This window comes from Glycine max, chromosome 4 (assembly GCF_000004515.6).
Source record: "Glycine max cultivar Williams 82 chromosome 4, Glycine_max_v4.0, whole genome shotgun sequence".
In the NCBI taxonomy this organism is placed as follows: Eukaryota; Viridiplantae; Streptophyta; class Magnoliopsida; order Fabales; family Fabaceae; genus Glycine; species Glycine max.
Genome location: NC_016091.4, coordinates 7,309,985 through 7,332,526, shown reverse-complemented (window position 1 = coordinate 7,332,526; position 22,542 = coordinate 7,309,985). Strand labels below are relative to the sequence as shown.

The following is a 22,542-nucleotide window of genomic DNA, read 5'->3' as shown; positions in this document are numbered from 1 at the left end:
ACATAATAATAACGATAATATTAAATTATTGATTATCGTCTATCACAATATAAATTATCTAAAATAAACATTGTAATTATGTATTAATCATTACATATTTTTCCAAATTATAATAATTAGTCACAATCTATTATAAATAAAAGATAAATATATCACATATTTTACTTCTTTAAATATTGATTATTTTATTAATGGTGCTAAATTTTGTATTTTCATATTTTAGGAATGTATTTATCAGCGAATTAAAGATTAAAAATAAGTATTTATCTTATTCCTATTTTTAGGTAAAGAAACGAAAATCCAATAAAATATTATATGATAAATTTATCTCTATATTAATAATTGGAGATGGTCATATTAACAACCATTAAATTAACGTTTAGATATATTTTTTATATTTTCGAGAACTAAATTAAAAATAATCTTGTATTATAAATTTATTGAGTTTTATAGTATTTACCTTTAAAGTCATACTAATAAAAGTATAGTTGCAAATGGATAGAAGCAACCCGGCAGAACGAGCCAAATGGTGAAAGCAGTCTTGTCGGACCAAACCACCAAGGGTGTGTCAAATGCCCAAAAAAACGTAAAGGCTGGTTAATATTGCGTGAGAGCATGACGCGCGTCTAATTTTGAGGACTTGCAACCAAACAGAGTGTAAGTTGAAGTGAGCAAGTGCAACGATAGAGAGAGGAATATAAACTACTATTAGTAGTACCCTTCTGATGCGATACAGTGCCAACCTGGGGCACAATCTTCCCTTTCCCCTTCTTCTTCCTCTACAAATATCCAATAGCAGACTAAACCCTAGCATAGCAGTAGCAGTGGAAAATGGATGACGAGGAGAGAGAGAGGCTTCTGGAGAGGGAGAGATTGCAAATCCAGGTCATTCGCCAGCTCGATCTCGAGGACCTCGTAGTCGAAGAAGTCGACCACTCCGACGAAGAAGACATCGACGGCGATCCCGACGAGGAGTATGCGCTTTTCCTTTCGCAATACCATTTGGATGCTTCTCTTCCTCCTCCCTCATCTGCCGAATTCAATTTCGATACCTATATCGCGCCTTTGCATACCTATCTCGGTGGTACGCAATCGCGTTTTCTATTGTAATATTCCTATGTTATGTTATTTTATGTACGTGACGCCTTTTCCTTCAACGACGCATTGCTATTGCTTCGTTGTTTGCTCGCAGATGTCGAAGCATGTTCCATGTGTGACGCATCTGGACGGTGGCGCCATATTGAACCTTCCCCTCTTTTGTCTCGGAGGTATTTAAATGTGTGTTTGGGTGAATGCTTGTAAAATTGATTTTCAATCATTTTAATTTTGAAGTGAAGTGATTTATGTAAGTTAGTACTAAATCTTGATATAATCTTTTTTATTAAGCACAAAAGCAACTGTACTTACCAAACATGCGAACATTGACCTAGAATCATGTTAGCTTGTTAGCTGGTAGTGGTATTTCAATGTGATTTTGGATAGTTCTATGATATCCAAAATGTATTATAGCTTCTGCTTTCTTGGACGGCGCTTTGTTCGTGGATGAGACAAACAATGAAGTAATAGTGAACAATTTTGGGAAACTCGTGCTCCTACAGGATGGAAAACGGGTAGACAAATAGGCATTGTATTTTCAGGACCATATTTGCGTTCTACTCTCTTTGAGAAACAGAATTTTCATTTTTAGAATATGTTTCATTCTAGTTTTTGCTTTTTAAGGGTTGCTTATGCGTCTGGACTGGATGGGATTTGAGCTTCACTGAGCCTTTTCATCCATCTGCACTGTCTCATGGTGTTTTTGGCAATTTCATATTTTCCCTTTATTGTATGAAACTTATGTGGAATATGTTCTTGAAAAGTGGTGTATAAGTTATTTCTTCCTGTCTTAGAAGGTGGCGAAGTGTTGTTTTCTCATATGGCTTGCCTTCTTATCCTTCTTAGGTTCAATTTATTATTTTTAACTTATGAGTTTAACTACTCTTTGCAATATTCAGGAGTTGTACTTTTTCCTGGGGCTACTCTTCCCCTTAGAGTTATTGAACCTCATTTGGTGGCTGCTGTTGAGAGAGCTTTAACTCAAGATGATATTCCTTGTACCATTGGTGTGGTAGGTTAACTCTTTGTGGTTTATTCATGCTTGGAATTCTGTTTTAATTTTTCTATACAACATGAATGCGGTGTGGACATGCATTCGCCTTTCAGATTCGAATTCACAGGGATACTGCAACTCGGAGGACGAAATCAGCTAGCATTGGGACAACTGCAGAGGTATTACATCTCAACCGATGTACTATTTATACATGATGAATAATTTACATTGATACATATCTGTGCCTGCAGTTACCTTTTAAATATAAAACACATTCCATCTTTTTAATATACGAAATTTATGAATAGCACCTTCCTGGTGCCTGCGAATGTGTCCTTAAGAGACATGATAAAGCAGAAGCAAATCACTTTGCTTCATAAATTTAATGTTGGCACAGCCGCATGGGTATATATCACTCTTCATGTGTATTTGTGCAAAAACCATTCTGATGCAACTATGGATGTTGGGAGAAGCAGAACTGAATTACTTACATAACATCCTGTTCATCAATACAAAACCTGATTTTTCAATGTGGCAGTCATCAATCCCATATCTCTTAAAGGAGGAAAAAGAGACCATCTCTAGTTACAAGTTATAGTCTTCTTAGTTCTTACTACAGTTAGACATCACTGTCAATATGTATGTTGGTTAATATTACTTTCTAAACTCATATCTACAGATTCGACAATTTGGGCGCCTGGGGGATGGTTCTCTGAATGTGGTTACCCGTGGACAACAACGATTTCGCCTAAGACGGTCCTGGACTGATGTGGAAGGAGTGGTTAGCAAAAAAATATTTTCTTACCTGCTTGTTATTTTTATCTACTTGGGCATAGCTATGTAACTAAAGGCTGATGAATCCCTTGTTCTTTGTTTGGTTCTGGTGCCGCTTTTTAGCCTTATGGAGAGATTCAAGTTATTGAGGAAGATCTGCCACTCAGAATTCCAAGGGATGCTTTTGGCAAATCAGCACCATTGAGTAATATGCCCTGTAGCCAAGGTGTCTCACATAATTTGTCTCCAAAGTATTCCCATGTTAACATGCAAAGGTCAAAAAATGAGGAAAATGATTCAGAACCAAATTCAGAAGAGAGTTTTGAGAGTGAGCTCTCACTGATGGAAAGGAAAATCCATCTATCAGTTGTTGGCTCCAGTTATGTGCATGATACTATGGATGAATCAGCAAATGATAATGATGTTAAATTTATGCATAACTCAGATCAGGAAATTAGATCCAATTTGGATTCAAGAACTGGGAAATGTTCCACTTCTGGAAAGCAGTCATCAAAAGAAGAGCTTAGTAGATGTAAAAATATCTGTGCCTACCCGTCTTATAAGATTTCCAAAGCATTCTGGCCCCACTGGGCGTATCAGATGTTTGACTCTTATTCGCTTGCACAAAGGGCTGCAGGTAGCTTTGCTTTGCTTCTTCTGACTCTTGATTAGATATTTCTTTCATATTTCCCCATTCATTGTTATGGCATAACTATTATTGGCTAAATAAAAATTTTGTTTAGCTTTTCTACTTGCTGGTCTGTTAGTATTGATTTTAAAATTCAAAAAAGGACTTCAACGGAAAATTCATGAGCAAGTTATGTATATTTCTAGAATGTTCAGAAATGGTTTTGCAATGTACAATACTATATTGATCTATGCTTTTGTCCATTTATTTATGGTTTAAATATGTTTTTGGTCCCTATAAGTTAGCGCCTTTTCATTTTTGGTCCCTGTAAGTTCATTTTTCTAATTTTAGTCTCTGTAAGTTGGCATTTTTCCAATTTTGGTTACTGTAAGTTTTTTTGTTCATTTTTAGTTCTTATAAGTTTGTGCCTTTTCAATTTTAGTCCCTTTAAGATTCCAATTTTTTCCATTATAGTCCCCATAAGTTTGCGCTTACAAGGATCAAAATTGGAAAAATGCAAACTTACAGGGACTAAAAATGAGCAAAATATCTTACAAGGATCAAAATTGCAAAAGCACTAACTTACAGGAACTAAAATTAGATAAATGAACTTACAGGGATCAAAAATGAAAAAATGCTAACTTATAAGGACCAAAAACATATTTAAGTCTTTATTTATTATTATTATATTTGTAATTGACTGAAATTTAGATGATACAAGTCTTCATTTACTTTTTTTTAATGAAAAATTATTAGTCTCTGAATTTTTGCTATTTATTGTGAAATAAATATGCTATTCTTAGAATAATGATTGAAGGTTGTGTTGATAATCTGTAGATATGTGGAAGCGAATAGTTGGGATGCCTGACATGGATAGTCTCATTAAGAAGCCTGATATTTTATCATTTCACATAGCCAGTAAAATACCTGTGTCTGAGTCTACAAGGCAGGAGCTTTTGGATATTGATGGCATTGCATATAGGCTGCGCAGGGAAATTGAATTACTAGAGAGCATTGATCTTATCCGGTGTAAAAGCTGCGAGGTAATCATTGTCTAACCAAAGCTCCACAGTTTTGCCCTTCATATTGCTTGTGAATAAATATAGAGACAATTTGGGATGTACAATTCTGTTTCAACTTTCATCATATGCAGAAAGTAATGTTCTTCTCTTTTTTTAACATCTTAAAATTTGCAGACTATAATTGCAAAAAGAAGTGATATGTTGGTGATGTCAAGTGAGGGTCCTCTTAGTGCATATGTGAATCCAGGTGGTTATGTGCATGAGATAATGACTCTTTACAAGGCAAATGGTTTAGCTCTCGTTGGATCAGCAGCAACAGATTACAGTTGGTTTCCTGGGTAAGTGTCAGTCCATTTCCAAATTCTGTGATGTTATGAACAATTGAACATAACAAGTTATTTATTTTTCTTTAGAGTTTAGATGAATAAGGTATGTCAAAGATCAAATTATTGTATGCTATGAATTTGTATGATGCTTCATGTGATGGTGATGACTGATGACCCATGTACATTTACATTTCTTCTCACTTAGTTTGCTGCCATTTGAATGTGGTTTGGCTGGATTCTATTTTCCATTGTGGCATTGGACTTGTCCTCTCAGCCACAACATGGGCATTCTTCTTAGCAAGAATTATTGCAGTAGGATAATAGCTAGGAGGATTTGAAAATCATTATGGCATTAAGATTTTCGAGGTATTTTTCAGAGACATTCTCTACCTGTTATCTGGGTTTTGAGAGAAGAAAATAGGTGAAAGTGCTGTCAGTTATGCACTCTTTTTGGGCATGCAGTCCATTTTGTTACTTGTGCACGCGGTTGTTTTGAAGGGGGCTTTTGTTAGATATATACAGAGGAATTGGAGAGCTCTGGTTCTTTTCAGTTAACTTTTTAATTTCACTTGTTTGTGTTAGATGTGTGCATTTATTATATAGAAAGATGAAAGTATGTAAGGAAAGATGAAAACATTCCATCACTACAAATTAGTGATTTCATTGATTCTTTTGCAACCTCAATTGTTTCCTTATTTGATTTGGTTTGATTATTATAGAAAGCATGTCTGTGGGTACAACACAACAATCAGTAAATCCTTTCTACAATTTGTTTGCTGCGCTTTTGGGAAGATACCTATTCTATATTTCTCTTTAATTAATTTTTCTTACTAGAAAAGTTGTTTTGTAGTTTAGATAATTGCTAGAGTAATAGAATAATAAAAAATATCTTGTCCTTGTCTATTTTAATGCCTTTTATAATGAACTGAGTATATATATGCGTGGAGATATTTAATCAACCTTTTGTTTCATTATGTTGAGGTTTTTCACTTGGCTTGTATTTACTTAACCAGATGCCCTTTTGATTTATATTATCATAAATATAAATTTATAGTTATAATTGATATGCTTTTGATTTATCCGTGTAAATTTTTCTTATTTTTTTATAGTTTTTGGTCTAGACAGTGTTTTATTGCTGAGACTCTAGACCCTTCTACCCATGTACTTCTCAATCGGTAAATAAAGCACATTTGTATAGATTTAGCAAACATGTCAGCCATTGAGCTTAAAAGAGTGTCTTTGCTGATATGGAGAGAGAGTGAAAAAGTCTCCATTAGCCTTCTTTTTCTTGTATTTTCCTTGTGCTCTATGGAAAGTTCTATTATAAACCATTCAGAAATAATTGTCTTGGCAACTTTTTTGCCGACCCTTGTCTCAATGGCTTTCCACCCTTAAAGTGATGTTTTGGTTCCTGAGCCAAGTATTGTTTAACGTGTATGTTATACCCCAGCAATAAAAATGGAAGGATGAGCTAGTGCCCTATAATGTGGACCTACAGTACAACTCATCTTTTTCGTGAGATTTGTGCTGTGAATGCTACATAATGTCTGACTTGTATTTGGTTGTTTAATGAGAACAGAGATCTGAGAAGCTTATGTGCCAATGTGCTACTTTTGGCAGGTATGCATGGACAATCGCAACTTGTGCAACATGTAAAACACAAATGGGATGGCTTTTTACAGCCAGGAACAAACAACTGAAACCCAGCTATTTCTGGGGGATTCGGAGCTGTCAACTTGCAGAGGAAATACGCCAAAACCTTTAGTTTGATATGTATGCAGTCATCTATCCAAAGCTTAGTGAAAGCCATGTTCAAGTAACACTGCATGGTTATGTATATAATGCAACTTTCTTGTAGCACTTCGCATGTTGGTATACTTATATTAGTAAAATATGTTGCAACAGCTTGGAAGAAATAAAGTCACACCTGAAGATATTTTTAGATGCGAATTTTTGCGAACTCTTGTAGCGGTGTTGTTTTCACAGTTCGATGAAGAAGCTGCCTATTTCGTTTAAAAGAGCTAGATGCCTTGTTAAGAGTTTTTTGGTCTGGTCTGGTCTGCCTACACCGCTAGCTAAAATTGGTTTGGGGGAATAATGTAAATGTACGAATTAACTAAACTATTATATTTTTTATATTTTTTTGGTCTGCCTAAACTACTGCTATTACAAATATTTTTACACTATTAATTAAAAATTACCTTTACATTATTTTAACTGATTATTATCCATGTTTGGTAAAAAGCCAAGTTTTACATTGGATGTTTTAAGTGATTATTACAGAAGTTAATAGTTATACTATACATAATCATTTATTATTGGATGATTGTGTAAAATTTACACTATCAATATGTTCTACTATCAATATGTTCTAATTGGATCTGTATTTTTATTTACAACATTTGAATTTTGGAACCTGAAACTTCAAAATTCAAACTCTTTATTTAGATCAACAGATTACATATTTTTTAAGAATATATTATATTAACTTTATATATATATATATATATATATATATATATATATATATATATATATATATATATATATATATATATATATATTCACAGAGAGGGAAAGGGACAATGAACCATTAGAAATTATCTTTTGCTTTTTTTTTCATCATATTTTATTATAAATCTGTTTTCTTCCTACTGCAGTTATGAGATATTCGGTGCAAAGGGCCCTCAATGACAAGCTCATGCTACTACAAAAATCATTTCGTTCGGAATAAATTGGAATTGGAATAGTAATAATAATATTCCTCCTAAATACAAATAAAAACCTTGAAAGAATAGCAACTTTTCAAAGTTTATATGGCAATGCCTTATACCACAAAGCTAACATGCAATAAAATAAATCTGTTCCTAAGAAGAAGCTCTTTGTGTATCACTGTAGGGTGTAGACCTCATAATGTTCAAAAAACTCAACGGTAGCTACGGTAGCCTGGGCTGTACATGCAACTTTCTGCATATTTGACAAGATCCTTAGGTCGAGGCAGATGAGAAGCCAGACCTGTCCACCAAACATAGAAGTCAGGATTAAGTATGTAAAAAAATAAAATGACTAAAACAGTGTTGCTTGAAATGAACACATTTTCAAAAAACTCACCTAGATCATATGCCTTAGTTGCGACTTTAGCAGCAATGTGGGCTGATATCTTTCTGATGTTTGAGAATGGAGGGTAAATCAGCCCCTTATCATAGTTCTCCTGTGATACTTGTGCAGCCAAAGCTTCAGCTGTTGCAAAAGATGAAAGGGTCAGTCAATCTATCCATATATGCTACCCTTAGAAGTCACTAGTATGTGTTGTCTTGTTGGGGTTTTATCAAATGGACATGCAATTTTTTCATCATTTTTTTCTTATACATTTTTGCACGCACGTAATTTAGTCCCAAGTTTGTGCTTCCTTCACTACTAACAAGCATTAATATCAATTCAAGCAATTCTTTCGTGCAATATCTATTATCATGCTCGAATGATCTAATCTCTCTAGTTTGCATGTACTCACAGGCTGCCAAGAGCATCTCATCACGCACGCGGATTGCACCAGAAATGATCAAACCCAAGCCAAAACCAGGAAATATGTAAGCATTGTTGGCCTGAATTGCATAGTAGGAAAACAATATAAAAAAAGTCAGCCTATACTTTGGGAATGTGAGTCTGCTGAATAAGAAAATACTTAGCAAGTATTAAATTTAACCTGTCCAGGAACAAAAACTTTTCCTTCATATTCAACAGGATCAAATGGGCTTCCACTAGCAAAGATTGCTTTACCCTGCAAATACAGGAGTTTTGATTGTTTATCTGCTTTAACATTTACCTCGCGATATGATGTTTCTGGTGCTAAGCATTATGATATAATGAAAATTTACCTTGCTCCATGTATAAGCTTCTTCAGCCGTGCACTCAGATTGTGAAGTTGGGTTGGAGAGAGCAAGAATGAGTGGTTTCTACATGCCAAGAAATATCACAAATGTTAGAGACAGAATCTTCTCAATTTTCATGAGGTAGCAAAAGTATTATTAGAGAAAACAAGAAAGAACCTCATTCAGGGATGCCATGGTTTCAACCACCTCCTTGGTAAATGTCTTCCCTGCTCCAGATGATCCAATCAAAACGGTTGGCTTGATTGCCTGATGGAGCGAATTGTAAGATATTGTGTACAAGAATCAAGGATAATAAATATTAAATATTTTACAAACTAAGACAAAATCTGAGACACTTTCTTTACCTTGACGGCATCTAGAAGAGTCTTAACAGGTTCATGCTCATGGGCCCAAGGCTTTTTGAAGTGCTGAAGTGATTCCAATCGAGAGCTAACAATAAGTCCCTGGAACAGAACAAGTTTGTTATAAGAGGTTAGGGAAGAAGAAACAGTAAAAGGTAAAGAAGATTATTCTCTTTCCTATTTTCCAATAACCTGCGGCATTTTTACCTTTGAGTCCACGAGCCATATCTTCTTGCGGGTCTTTTCCACTGGAGCTTTAGTCTGGTCAACGAAAGAGTAATTAGATACTTCATAAAATGAATGTTATCAAATAAAGAAGCATACAAATAACAAGTTATACCTGCTTTGAAATCTCAAGAGCTATCAGCTCAGCTATACCAGTTCCAGCCTTCAACAACCAAAATATACAATTAAGAAAATTCCTCTCAATGAAAAAACAGATATAAGTTCACTTCATATGTATATTCATGATTCTCATAAATCATGTATTACTAAAAGGAAAAAAGAATATAGGCCTACAGAGAAGATACTAAAGCATAATAAAGACTAAGGCAATAGCACATCTAGACTTAATGGCGAATGCAAACCAGTCTCCCTCAGACTCGTACCTCTCCAGCACCCAGGAATAAGAAGGTATGGTCAGCTAAGGTCCCCCCAACTAATTTCAGGGATGCAAGCAATCCTGCTAATACCACAGATGCTGTACCCTGCATTAAACCAAAGAAGGGCAGAATCAGTAACCTGAAATAAAAATAAGGAACTGTGCACAAGTCAAAAAGCTTTAAAGCATGCTACCTGTATATCATCGTTGAAAACAAGATGAGATGAGCTGTATTTTTCCAGCAGATCAAATGCATTATGATTGGCAAAATCCTCAAACTGAAAAGGAATAACGGAATTTAGGAAAACAATAATTTCAAGCATGCCAAAGCCACTGTAGGTGTTGAATCTGATATATAACCTGTACGAGAACTTTCTCCCCATAATTCTGCTTAACTGCGCGCATGAACTCCTCTAGAAGCTCCGCATATTCCTGAACCGCAACAAACAATTATCACATTAACGGAATAGAAACATCACACTCAAATTATTTTCTTAAAAAAATGTGCATTAATTTGTATGTCTGTGAGGGCCAAGGATGATCAGACCTGCCCAGCTGCCCGCTTTTGTTTAAGTCCAATGTAAAACTCATCATTCAGCAACTTCTCATTGTTTGTGCCAACATCAATGGTTATTGGCAAGCACTGAAATCAGAGAAGATCCAGATAGCAATTTATTATTTGATAAACTATGAGGGAGGGAAGGGAAAAGGAATAGAGAAAACAGCATTTAGTAGTTCTTACAGATGAAGGGCGGACACCTCCTAAAGCCGTATAGAGAGAAAGTTTCCCAACAGGAATTCCCATACCCTAACAAAATTTTAGAAAAATTATGTTACTATAATTGTCTTTATGTGTAATGCAGATTTAAGAGACTAACAATATATTTTACCTGGCAACCAAGATCTCCAAGTCCTAATATACGCTCACCATCAGTCACAACAATAACTTGAATACTCTTTTCTGGCCAGTTTTTCAGTACTTCAAGGATCTTGCCTCTGAAGAATTCAAATACTTAGTATTTTCTCAAAGCCAAGAGAAAAAACAAAAAGAGCAATGCCATGAAAAAAGCTTACTTCTCCTTCAAACTGATATATAGACCCTGAGGACGCCTAAAAATACTTCCGTATTTCTGGCATGCTTCTCCAACAGTTGGAGTGTAAACAACAGGAAGCAGTTCCTCAACATTATCGATCAGAAGCTTGTAAAACAGCCTTTCATTCCTCTCCTAACAATAGAGAAATGTCACAGACAGTGAGAAACTCCATAGCAGTAGTTCTTGGTTATATTATCTTTACACCAGCATATTGTACACATATATGTAGTAGCAAAATTCATTTTCTCAAAAGAGTTTGCTACATGATATATGCACTTTACAAGGGAAAATTGTAAGTGAGTGAGAAAGTACCTGAAGATCCATCATGGCCATGTACCTATGTAGAGGAACCTCATACTGGCGAAGATTGTGCATCAACCTCTTTTCCTGAAAACCAAAATAACAAGGAAGTTTAGCCAAAAATCCTCAGACTGCACTGCATCTAACATATCATTTATATAAAGGATAAAAGTTAAATGCAATTTCAAGTGTTTTGGTGTTGCTCTCTAATCAAAATAGGAGTTTCACCTTGATAATAAATTTCTTATTACATAGATTATCAAGATGAAAATCTCATTCTAATTATAGAGCAATACTAAAACACTTAAGAATTTGAGTCCAAGTTTTGTCCTTATGTTAAATAAGTAATCGAATGTGACAGTAAGTAACCTGAAGTTCTTGATTGAAGACAGCTGGAGGCAAAAGGCCACGCAAGTAATGGGCATCTCTCTCTCCCTCAGTAAAGGCCAGTCCTTTGTTGTAGCGTGGATCTCTCAGCAAACTGCATCCACTGTAACACAAAAATGCTTGATTACCACACAAACTCCAAGCAAGTAATTCAAACATATCATTACAACACACAAACCACTCCTTATGCAGATCGCATCATAACAAGTCAATAGAATAGCCTCTAAAGCATATTAGCTTCAAATAACTCCACTATCTGGTGATCTACCAAACCCAGTACTCCAAACCACATAAAACCCAAGAATGCCATGAAATAAAAGATTTTTTTTTCTCCAAAAAAAAGTTACAAAAGATCAGAAAACAAGTCTAGCATAGCCAAAACTTAAAACTCCCACATGAACAAGATCATAAAGACAAATGAAACACAGATCCAAACATGGAAATGAATACAAAAAGACAAGTTTCTTATTGTCTTTTTTGGCATGTAGTGATACCTGGCCACAGAGAAAGTCCATGGGGTGATAAGCTGGTCCTCTGTGGCACAATCCTCTCCATACAAGTCCCTTACACCACCACCATGACCATTGCTATAATCCTCACCACCGTTCCTCATCTCCTTCAACGAAGTGCTCGACATGGTCACTGCCAACAACTTTTGTACTAGTCCCTGCTAATGCAACTCATTAATTAACAATGAGAATTAAAGACATGTTCATGGAATCATGCATGTGGCTACATTAATACATACAATGAATGCAACAACAACAGCAAGCAATGATTTTCACCTCTTTTACTTTGTAGCTACGCAGGCACAAACAAGCAGCGGAAAACAGAATGCGAGTTTGGTATGTGTCCGAAACAACTTTGCTATCTACCTATATATATAAGCTCTTAAGAGGTAAGAAATGCTTCTTTTTTTTTTTTTTGCTTTGGTTTGGTTACATATGTGATCAAAATGGAGTCAGATTTCAACGTGGCTAGGGAACACGGTGGACTAGTAGCACGCGTAATAATCAAATATAGGAAATATATTTGTAGTCCTTGGTTGTCTCGTTGTACTAACCAGCATTTGAATGCACATTTGAATATTTCATTTCACACCGTGCCATATTAAAAAATACTATAAGAAATTAAGAATAATAATAATAATGGGAATTACTTTTGTAGGTGGTAGCAGAATATTAATGTTGTGCCTGTGCCTATTGAGCCACATCATATTGACTTGGCGGAAGATGTAAGTGAAGGTTTTGAAAAAGAAGCTTTGCAGATTCTCCGCGTTTTGTTGAAGAGTCAATATTTCCCTGCTATTCTAACTGCTGCCAGGACAGAACCAAAACCAAAATAGTTTAAGGAAGAGAAACAAAGGCTCATTCTTCATTCATGTATATTCTATATTCTAGTCCACACATCCCATCTAGCTTTCTCCCAAAATAGAATAGTGATTTGTATTTTCTTTTACAAAATTGATTTTATTTGATAATGATATTTGAAATATGCAGTTAACGAAAATAAAAAATATTTATTATAGGTTTTGCTAGTAAATGTTTTGAGATATTAAGTAAGGGTCATTTAATATTTGTACCAAAAAAATGAGTATTTAATATATAATTAAATAATTTATCATACCATTTAGGATGTAAATCAATCAATTGAAAGAATACGATTTTCTTTAATAAGAAGTCTTAAGTACTAATTTCTTTATCACTTTGTGTATTTGGAGGGATAATTTTGTTGCTTTAACGACTTCACCTAACTTAATTCAAGTTAGTTGGATGTCAAACGTGATGTTAAGATACCAATAGTTTTAAGTAAAAATAGAATAGTTTAATATATTAATTAATACTTGTAATTTTTTTAAGGTAAATAGTGAAATGATAAATTTAAAAACATGAGATGGGAAATTAAATTGTATTTTGTAAATTTAAAATACTTTTAAAAAAATCAATAACTTTTACATGAAATTTTAAAAATACTTTTCTCGACAATGAAAAAGTACATTAATGTCGATATTATTCAGTTAATAGTTGAAACCTCTCTGTCCCCATGTTACCATGTATACATGATGTATTCGATTATACTCCTACTATCTTATCTTGTATTCAAACTGGTCGGAATTGGAGGATTTTTCAAACAGTTTTTGGTTTTCAACTTTGTAGTCCTTATTCAAGAATCAGACATTTTTGACGTTCTGGCTTTTACAATTCTTTGGTTTTCTTATGTTCTCTTCCGCAGCCGCACCGGCACCGCATGCCATTCAATTTCATATCACATACTTAATTAGCCCAAATATAATAATGGATATATATTTTAATAGAGAAATGTAATTTCATTCTCTCTCTCTCTCTCTCTCTCTCTCTCTCTCTCTCTCTCTCTCTCTCTCTCTCTCTCTCTCTCTCTCTCTCTCTATATATATATATATATATATATATATATATATATTATACTATTATAAAAAGCATAAAATGTAATAAATGATACAATAAAAAAAAAACACAGCAAATGTTATTGTACACAATATTATACGAGTTGTTATATGAATAACACAACTCAATTTAACATGCCTTCATGATCGTGAGCATTATACTGTGCACTGCTGGATTGTGTTGGGAATTATAAAGTGTATTGCTTGGAATCATAAAATTTAAAAAACAGACCATGTAATTTTTCTAAAACCTTCGATTATAAAAGTTATAAAATAACGAGTGTTTTCATTTTAAACTCTTATCTAAACTACGAACATTTAAAAAAACAATCGAATAAATCTATTATAAGTGGATTAGAGGTAACAGATACAGGTATTTTTTTAACAAGTTCACCAGAGATTCTAAAAAAAAAAAAAAACAATTTCACTAGAGTTAACCTTCACATTAGTTTGACGTACAGTAGAGATTTATTTTCATATTTTACTTCATTTTCTTTAATTAGTTACAATGGGGGAAAACTCAAAATTGTAAGGGAAAACTATCCATTTTAACAATTAAAATAAAACCAAATAAATTAAATTTAAGTAAAATTTACATGTACACAACTAAGATAAATAAATAATAATTTAAAAAATTATAAATTTCTAAATAGTTATTTTCATATATAAATTTTAAAAAGTACCAAATTTAGCTTCAAACATACTATTGTATTTTACTACTATATGTTGACGTTGTGCTATAGTTGACCTTCATTTATCCATTTTTTTCCAATAATAAAAAAAACTATATGTTGACGAGAGGGATCTGTTGATACATATGTCATTATAACACCATCAGCCATACATTCAAAAGGATAATTTAGGGAAGAATATGTTGGGAATAAGTTTATAATGTATCAAGCTTTCAATTAATATTTAAACGAAGAGTCTCTGCTTTCATATATGCAAATTATAAAGTTATTATTCTATTAAACGGTTTTGTACGAACAATATTGTAGGAAGCGTCAATTGGCATATAGATTGTTCCTCCATTATTTCATTATTTGTGTTTAATCGAGGGAAAAAAAATGGATTGAAGCTCTTATTTAGATATACCTTTTCTAAATTTCTTGAGTTTGTGATATACTGGGATTGTGTCATAATCATAAACATGTAAAATTAATTTATAATCGTAGGCGACTTTAATCTCTAACTGTAGGAGATTTCCTACTTTGACCTTTTTTCTGAATTGGTACATAAACAAGGTGGATAGTGTGAAAACTTTAAATTAACCTTTAGACAAGAAAAACTGGTAACACGGCATTGAAATCAAAAGTTCCAAACTGAAGAAATTTCCAAGTGAGACCTTTTCTTTTCTAGAAACTAGAAACAAAAAAGTAACCTTACTATATGCTATATTATTAATTTCTACATCCTACACCTTTACACTTCACATCCCCATTGGCACTATAGGTAAATTAAGAATTTGTTAACTCACTTAATATTAATTGGTTTTAAAATGAAATCTAAGATAATATTAAGGCAGACTCTGATCTTGTTCACACATCAAGTTCAAGAATATTAGAGGTTAAGTTAGATCTTTCACATTATACACTATAAGATGATATTTTTAAGAGAATTAATAGTCTATGTGTAAAAATCAGACTCTTAGAATGTGAGGTGAAAAACAAAAACTTATATTTGATTTTCATATCTGTTTTTTTAATGGAGACCATAAATATTTTTTTATGGAAGACGATTTTATTTGAACCTAGTAAGACATTTTATTTCCATCTTTATCACTGTGAGAACCTCTCTGACGGATTTATTTGTAGCAAAAGTAAAAAATAACCGGATGTGGGTTTCATTCGATTCCCTTAATGAATGGACTCAGTTGGTTAAATATGAATACCTGAGTTATTATAGCCTTCATGACAATGTCTTCAATTCTTAAAAAAATAAATACTGATTCCCATGAATTCTAGCATTCCCGGGAGTCATACATGATATCCCATGAAATTTTATACTACTTGTTTATTTTATTTTCACTTTTTTGTTAAAATTGTTATTTTAAATGTTGTGACTGTGAGGTTACGTTTTCAATTGGAGGAATAAACAAAAAGACGCGTGGGTTGCAAATAACCTAAATAATTAAGTTATCGTACTTGAATAATTACGTACTGTATTTTCTATAAATAATATTTTACACGTTATTTTAGTGTTTATTAATGATCTGTTAACTTATAATTTTTTAATACCACTTATGTTTAAACATGTACCACATTAGTTGTTTAACTAATTTGGATCCAAATTTTAACATGTTATAACGTGTTCAGATTCAGGTTAAAGATACAATCACGTTAACATCACATGTTTTATTCCACATTAAGAAATTAATCAAGTCTAAAATTGATTTTAAATTGAATTAAATTTAAATATTTTTTTGTATTTGATAAAAAAATTATATTAAGTTTTATTATTAACTTTAAAATAAAAACATTTTAACATAAATTACATTATTTCAAAACTTATTTAATAAAAAAAATTATATAATAAATTGGATATGTAATTAATTTTATTCTTAAAAGTGGAAGACGTTATTTTAGTCTCTAAAAATAAAAATAAAATGACCAAAGGTCATTGAAAACGTAATTTGTCACTCTGTCAAAATTCAAAAAATCGCATAACTTAATTGGCAATATTAATATATTTTCAAATACTAAAATATTATATAATAAATAATTAAATTTAAATTAAGTGATTATATTAATATACTTTTAGATACTAAAATATTATATAATAAATAATTAAAGTTAGAGATTAAAGTGATAACATAGGATTTTTTTAGTGATCTTTTTGTCATATTATTTTCAGAAACTAAACTAAAAACACTTCACTTCTCAAAAACAAAGTTGATCTTTTTTATCCACAACAAATTGACAAATTCTATTCCAAATCAATTTTATCAACACATTTCCACGTAAACTATGAGATACACGTTAATTTATCAAACTTAGGTTCCAATGCTCACTTCCTTTGATACCGAGAAGCAAAAAATATTGCTTTTAAACGGGGAAAAACAAACAAACATGTACTTTGTGTCTTTATTTAAAGAACTGCAAATTTGTAACAATACTTGTCAGTAAATAATTATTTTGAAAGAGGTGATATCAAATTATATTATTATAACTTTCATAATTATTTTATTATTTTTATAATTTAATATAAAATGTAATTTTTATTAATCAAAACGTTAAATTATATCTACATATTATTAAAATAAAAGTGTTATGTTAAATTTTATTAAAATTAAACTATAACAAAAAAATAATAAAATTATTTATATTTTAATATATTTTAAAATATTTATATTTTATTGATTTTAATTTATATAAATGAGGTAATAAATAATTTTAAATTAATATAAATGTTTGTATATATAATTTATATAAAAGGAGTTTTGAATTCAATAATAAATTTTAAATAAATATAGTGTAGTTGAAAATTATAAAATAATATAATAATTACTGATATATAATTTAATTTCTCTTAATTTTAAAAATAATATATATTAAAGAATTACTAATTGCCTGCTCCGCACGGGACCCGCACATGAGGTTCCTTCCAAACGCCTTAAATAAAATCCTTCTGCATTGAATTTTTACCGTCAGTTCCGATGAGGATGGCATGTGATAATTTATTTATTTTTAATTATATTATTTATGTAAATTTTTTATTGATTTTTGTTAACCCTCCGAGAGAACTTGTTTCATCACTTTTAATTGAGTTTTTTTTTTACCATATTATTTAAATCTATAAACATTGAAGTTGAGATTTTACTTTTAAAAAAAATATAAATTCAAACTAATGACTTTTTATTAATTAACATATAAGCTCTCTTCTTACTTATTTTTATTTCTTATCTCTTTCCTAATTTCTTTTTCATTTTTCTTCAATCAAATATATCTACTTATCATTTTATTTTTCACTTATTTTGACCTTTTATTTTTAATTTTTATCTATTTTATTTTTCTCATCTGAACCAAATACAACCTAAAAACTGATGGCAGACTACCGGTGAATTAAAATTACTCAATTTTTAAAACATGAAAAATTATGTGTAATAAAAAAAAATAGGAACCAAATTTGCAAGTTATAAAACTACACGACCAAAAGTGAATTTAAGCGGAAAAGAAAAGAAAAAGAAAAAAGTTGCTAGGGTTTTCACTGCACTTGAGGTTCGTAGAGGAGAGAAATTCAAATTCAGTGTAAAGAAATTAGATTTTTGAACGAAAGCGACGAACTTTAAGTTCATGGACCGCTTGCGTCCTAGGAATCGAGCGGTCTTTTCTGGATTTACAAATGCCGAGGTATTTTAATTACAATTGCTGTGCCACCGGTCTGGGTTTTCAATTTTGATTCTTCAACTTTTTCTATGCCGTTCCTCTAGTATCATCGTTATCAGCTATACAATTGGGATATGTTCTTTGTGTTTGGAATTAGAAGCCTTGGGCTACAAATTATAAGTTTCTAAGTTTAATAACGTTTTACTGGTTCAACAATGTTTCACGTCATGTATTTAGTATTTGATGTTACTTCGATGATTCCAACTTTGATTGTTCATTGTTGGTCATGGTGTTTGTAAGAAGGTAGTGAGTAGTAGTGACTGATAATTTTGTGAAGGTTATGGATAAGGTTTTAAATAGCGGGTATGGTCTCTGATTCATCGCATTCCGTGATATTGCTGGAAATTGCAGACCAATGCGACTGAGTTGGCCATAATTATTGCAGTTGTGTTACAGTCATAGACATCCCCAAAACGGGTAAATCACTTTTTTGGTCACTGAAAGTGTTAAGAGCTATCATATGCATTCCTAAAACTAAGGAAATGCCCAATAAATCCCTGAAATTGTCTTTAGCTAAGTCCCTAAACTTAACCACTTATTGTCATTTTAGTCCCTATGTTAACATTATCACTTAAGTCACATCTTTCATGTAGCGGTTGAACTAATGTGCTTGACAGATTGTAGTTCTATTTCCTTAGTTTCAGGGACTAAGGTGATAGCACCTAACACTTTTAGGGATGAAATAGGTGATTTACACGGTTGTGGACTGTTTTTTAAAACCTTGGTTATAGAATATAGAGGGTGTGCTTTAGCATGTCCTGTTAATGATTTGAACTTGCTGTGCTCTGGAAAACAGATTGAGAAAATGGAGAAATTGTTGAGGGAACCTACGGGGGGGTCATTGGGCAAGGAATTTTACCAAAAACTGGCTCGAAGTTTCAAGTGAGTTTTGCTTTTGAATGGTTGTTGGTTTATTTTCTAGTAATAAATGCTGTATTGTCATTGAGGAGTGTTGGAATGTTATGTTTCTGCAGCTATTCCTCTGGCCGTGCTGGCAAGCCTATCATAAAATGGACAGAGGTTGATGTTCTTCTTACTAACTCATGTATTCTATTTTCTTAATTTTCAGTACACTATCCTTCAAAAACTGATGCTTTCTTTTTTCTGATATTGGAGAGCTTGTTTGTCTTTGTGCCTTAATTTTAAGTAGTTTTTAATTTATTCTTTTATTTTGGGGGAAATTTTAGATTGAGAGTTGGTTTCAGACTAGGCTCCAAGACTCACCACAAGTCCCTAGCAGTGAGTTGATGGTTCCTAAATGCAAGGAAGGTGAGACTTCTTGCGTGCCTTAAGGTTCTTAGCATAGTCACTACTTATGCTGTCTTCAAGTATTCAAATGGTCAACATTAGATTATTTAATATAATTGCGACATCTATCATTGCTGAGTTATGGTAGGTCGCCTATTTTATGCTTGATGTGTCTGGGGTCTGAACTCCTAATCAACTGAGTTTATCTTGTGGGATTGTGCCTGAACTGATTGCTTTGCAGGAGAAACTATGCAACACCCATCAGAGTTGGAATTTGAAGCAAGATCATCAAAAGATGGAGCATGGTAAGCACATACAGAGTATTGCAGTTAGTGTAAATTCTCTTAGTAATCAACTAATCATCAGTATTCAATGCTTATGAAGTATTTTAAATTTTACTGTCACTAAAAAGTTTTCACAAATACCTTTCCAAAGTATGAAAGGAAAACATTCTCATGTACACTTTTCCAATATTATAAAACGATTTTGTTTATCCTTATTGACACGGTTACCTTGGAGGTACTTCAATTGTTGATAGCTTCATCATATATGTGTCCCCTTGACATGCATTCCATGTTGGTAGCAAGGTTGCTTGAAGTCTTAAATCATGGATTACACCTCTTGCTCCAGTTAATGTAAGATCAGACTCGCATCCCATTCATATTGGAATGGGAAAAGTAATTTAAATATGGATGTACCAATGTCATTTCTGGCTATCTTACTATTAATTAATTATTGCCATTATTATTAACATGGAAAGGCACATTTTGTATGGCATGAATTGTGTTCATAAGTTGCTAAACTTGTTCACAATTCTCATCTATAGTACTGTATAATTGTGCTTTGTGCATTTGTTCCATTCTATGGTATGCTGAAGATGGAACTTGCATAGGAGTTCCTGTAATAGATATTCCAAAACCTCAGGAGGCTTTTGTATCTATATAATACCATTATTTTTCTTTTTTCTTTTTTCTTTTCTCATTGTTAAGCAATTTGCCTTCTCCTAATATGATTGATTTTCCTCTTTTTAAAAAGAGACAATATTTTCTTTTTCCTTGTGGATCGATGCAGATGGATTATTTAAATGGTGCTCTTTCACACACACAAAAATGGTGTTGTTGGTTCTGGTACCTGGACAGTCCTGTCTTTAATCAATTTAATTTCTATCTTGAAAAAACTAAGCTCACTGCTTTTTTATTGCTTTTAGGAAAAATATATTTAAAAAAGTTTAGGCCATCTATATGGTAATACTATAATATTCTTTCTTTCCTGCTGAAAAATTCTGGGTAGTTTATTTTTGCCTTCTGGTTTGAACTGCATTTTTCCTGCTCTTGCACTTTCTATTTTTGAAACAATAATGTCTGATTTTCATAAATTTTACAGATCTGCTATACTTAAATTTTGTACAATTTGCAGTATGTTCTAATTGCATACTTAGACATATTATATTCAACATTACTGTCCTGATCAATTATGTAATCTTCAAATATTATGTAATTGCAGGTATGATGTTGAGGCATTTCTAGCTCATAGATTTCTTAGCACAGGGGAAGCTGTAAGTTTTCACAATCCTGATATTCATAGCTTAGTGATGCAAGACTTGTAGATAGATTGATTTCCCCCTATAAAGAAGGTACAAGATTTTGCCATCTGAGACATTCTTTTGCCTTTTGTTAAAGGAAGTCCATGTCAGATTTGTTGGATTTGGAGCTGATGAAGATGAGTGGATCAATATCAAAACTTCAGTACGCCAACGCTCCATTCCTTTGGAAAGCACAGAGTGTTCCAACCTGAAAATGGGAGACCCAGTCCTGTGCTTCCAGGTGAATTAAGGCTGAATTTCCTTGCTGAAGTGTTGTTACTGGGCATTACAGTATTTAACTTAACAATTTCAATCGGATTTTAGGAGAGGAGAGATCAAGCAATTTACTATGATGCTCACATTGTAGAGATCCAAAGGAGAATGCATGATATTAGAGGTTGCAGATGTCTCATCTTAATTCGTTATGATCATGACAACAGTGAGGTGCATATCAACTTTGCATTTGGTTGCATTAACCATTTGATGCGTAATTTACAAGTTTTTAATGTTGTGTTTACTCCTTGAAGGAAAGAGTTCGCTTGAGGAGACTTTGCCGCAGATCAAGATCTTAAGCACATGTGGGATCAATTCTTTTTGACATTCAAGGTGAGCTTTCAAACAGTCAGCAAAGGACCTGGGTGCAGCAGGAAGCAACTAGCACTTGACATTGAGTATCGTGCTCGTTCATGCAAATTTCATAGCTAAAACATGTAAAGCCTTTTCCCCGTCCACTTAAGTTTTGGCTGGGAGTGCTGTAGAAGAAGAATTATGAAACTCGTGGCCCTTTTTTTGTCATCATTGGTAGATAAGGGAAGTAGATGGTAAAAGATGAGTAAGCTTCAACTATGGAATTGTTAATACACTAGGGGGAAAAGACCTCATTTTATAAAATGTTTTTCATCAAAGGCAATGGTACCTGATATGGATACCTCCCCTCATCATTCGTATGTTTCCGGAACTGAATCGAAGGAAAATATAAAGTTTTATGGTTCTATGGCGGGTAAATAAATTAAAGTATGATTTTAGTAAAGTTTATTGTTTTTTTTACCTGGATCATAAATTAATCTCATTTACTGTGTGACTGTTACCGTCCCAAGAAAATTTTGTAATAGAGAAATTAAACATGAATTTTCTAATTAAATAAATTATTCTTATGTAATGAGATTTTATACTATTGTGTTAACTCTATGGATTTTAATAAAATTGATTTAATATATGCAAGAATTATTAAACTTAAATTAATATATTTTACATCATTGTGTTAATTCTATAGATTTTAATAAAGGTGATTTAATATATGCAAAAATTATTAAACTTAAATTATCATATTTGTATATTCCTCTAATTTATAGTCTCAGTTTAAATGAATAAATGTTGCGTTGTATGTCTATAACAAACAAGTGAATTTGTGAATCGATTTTTAATTTTTATCATGATTTTTAAAATAAGTGTT

The 22,542-nt window shown here is 32.5% G+C and overlaps 3 protein-coding genes across 7 annotated transcripts; 2 read left to right on the top strand and 1 right to left on the bottom strand.

Annotated features, from left to right (window-relative positions):
• The first annotated feature begins 570 nt into the window (after positions 1–570).
• Positions 571–6,789, top strand: LOC100779918 (uncharacterized). The gene is made up of 9 exons (XM_014774547.3): positions 571–1,084; positions 1,193–1,268; positions 1,995–2,107; positions 2,203–2,268; positions 2,769–2,870; positions 2,987–3,500; positions 4,329–4,534; positions 4,688–4,851; positions 6,460–6,789. The coding sequence occupies exons 1-9, from the start codon at positions 977–979 to the stop codon at positions 6,602–6,604; spliced, it is 1,494 nt and encodes a 497-aa protein (XP_014630033.1). The 5' UTR covers positions 571–976; the 3' UTR covers positions 6,605–6,789.
• A 769-nt stretch (positions 6,790–7,558) lies between these two features.
• Positions 7,559–12,744, bottom strand: LOC100818219 (NADP-dependent malic enzyme). Of its 4 annotated transcripts, none has more exons than XM_006578177.3 (20): positions 12,612–12,744; positions 11,947–12,119; positions 11,435–11,555; positions 11,078–11,152; positions 10,746–10,897; positions 10,562–10,667; positions 10,414–10,479; positions 10,219–10,314; positions 10,032–10,103; positions 9,866–9,949; positions 9,679–9,777; positions 9,411–9,458; positions 9,278–9,331; positions 9,074–9,172; positions 8,886–8,975; positions 8,715–8,792; positions 8,543–8,617; positions 8,351–8,441; positions 7,951–8,079; positions 7,559–7,854 (listed from the first exon to the last, which is right to left on the bottom strand). In XM_006578177.3, exons 1-20 carry the CDS (start codon positions 12,666–12,668, stop codon positions 7,766–7,768), a joined length of 1,854 nt encoding a protein of 617 aa, XP_006578240.1. In that variant the 5' UTR covers positions 12,669–12,744; the 3' UTR covers positions 7,559–7,765. The 4 variants fall into 4 exon arrangements, with proteins under 4 accessions (XP_006578240.1, XP_040870806.1, XP_003522719.1 ...); XM_041014872.1 differs by having other exon boundaries at positions 11,947–12,122; positions 12,612–12,739; XM_003522671.5 differs by lacking the exon at positions 12,612–12,744 and adding an exon at positions 12,238–12,399.
• Positions 12,745–17,528: 4,784 nt separating this feature from the next.
• On the top strand, positions 17,529–21,994 carry LOC100817690 (protein SAWADEE HOMEODOMAIN HOMOLOG 1). Of its 2 annotated transcripts, XM_014774546.3 has the most exons (10): positions 18,089–18,223; positions 18,611–18,676; positions 19,056–19,141; positions 19,234–19,279; positions 19,447–19,528; positions 19,749–19,812; positions 21,011–21,062; positions 21,187–21,330; positions 21,414–21,533; positions 21,617–21,994. In XM_014774546.3, the coding sequence occupies exons 3-10, from the start codon at positions 19,065–19,067 to the stop codon at positions 21,659–21,661; spliced, it is 630 nt and encodes a 209-aa protein (XP_014630032.1). In that variant the 5' UTR covers positions 18,089–18,223; positions 18,611–18,676; positions 19,056–19,064; the 3' UTR covers positions 21,662–21,994. The 2 variants fall into 2 exon arrangements, with proteins under 2 accessions (XP_003522718.1, XP_014630032.1); XM_003522670.5 differs by lacking the exon at positions 18,611–18,676 and having other exon boundaries at positions 17,529–18,223.
• The last annotated feature ends 548 nt before the right edge of the window (positions 21,995–22,542 follow it).

Excerpts from the sequence above, each read along its gene's own strand:
- LOC100817690 (XM_003522670.5), top strand. The coding sequence starts at position 18,167 with ATGGACCGCTTGCGTCCTAGGAATCGAGCGGTCTTTTCTGGATTTACA. Across the intron at positions 21,063-21,186 it reads TTCTTAGCACAGGGGAAGCT|GAAGTCCATGTCAGATTTGT; the intron begins GTAAGTTTTCAC and ends CTTTTGTTAAAG. Across the intron at positions 21,534-21,616 it reads ATGATCATGACAACAGTGAG|GAAAGAGTTCGCTTGAGGAG; the intron begins GTGCATATCAAC and ends TACTCCTTGAAG.
- LOC100779918 (XM_014774547.3), top strand. The coding sequence starts at position 977 with ATGCGCTTTTCCTTTCGCAATACCATTTGGATGCTTCTCTTCCTCCTC. Across the intron at positions 1,085-1,192 it reads TTTGCATACCTATCTCGGTG|ATGTCGAAGCATGTTCCATG; the intron begins GTACGCAATCGC and ends GTTTGCTCGCAG. Across the intron at positions 4,535-4,687 it reads TCCGGTGTAAAAGCTGCGAG|ACTATAATTGCAAAAAGAAG; the intron begins GTAATCATTGTC and ends TAAAATTTGCAG.
- LOC100818219 (XM_041014872.1), bottom strand. The coding sequence starts at position 12,668 with ATGATGTGGCTCAATAGGCACAGGCACAACATTAATATTCTGCTACCA. Across the intron at positions 11,153-11,434 it reads TCTTCAATCAAGAACTTCAG|GAAAAGAGGTTGATGCACAA; the intron begins GTTACTTACTGT and ends TTTGGTTTTCAG. Across the intron at positions 9,950-10,031 it reads GGGAGAAAGTTCTCGTACAG|TTTGAGGATTTTGCCAATCA; the intron begins GTTATATATCAG and ends ATTCCTTTTCAG.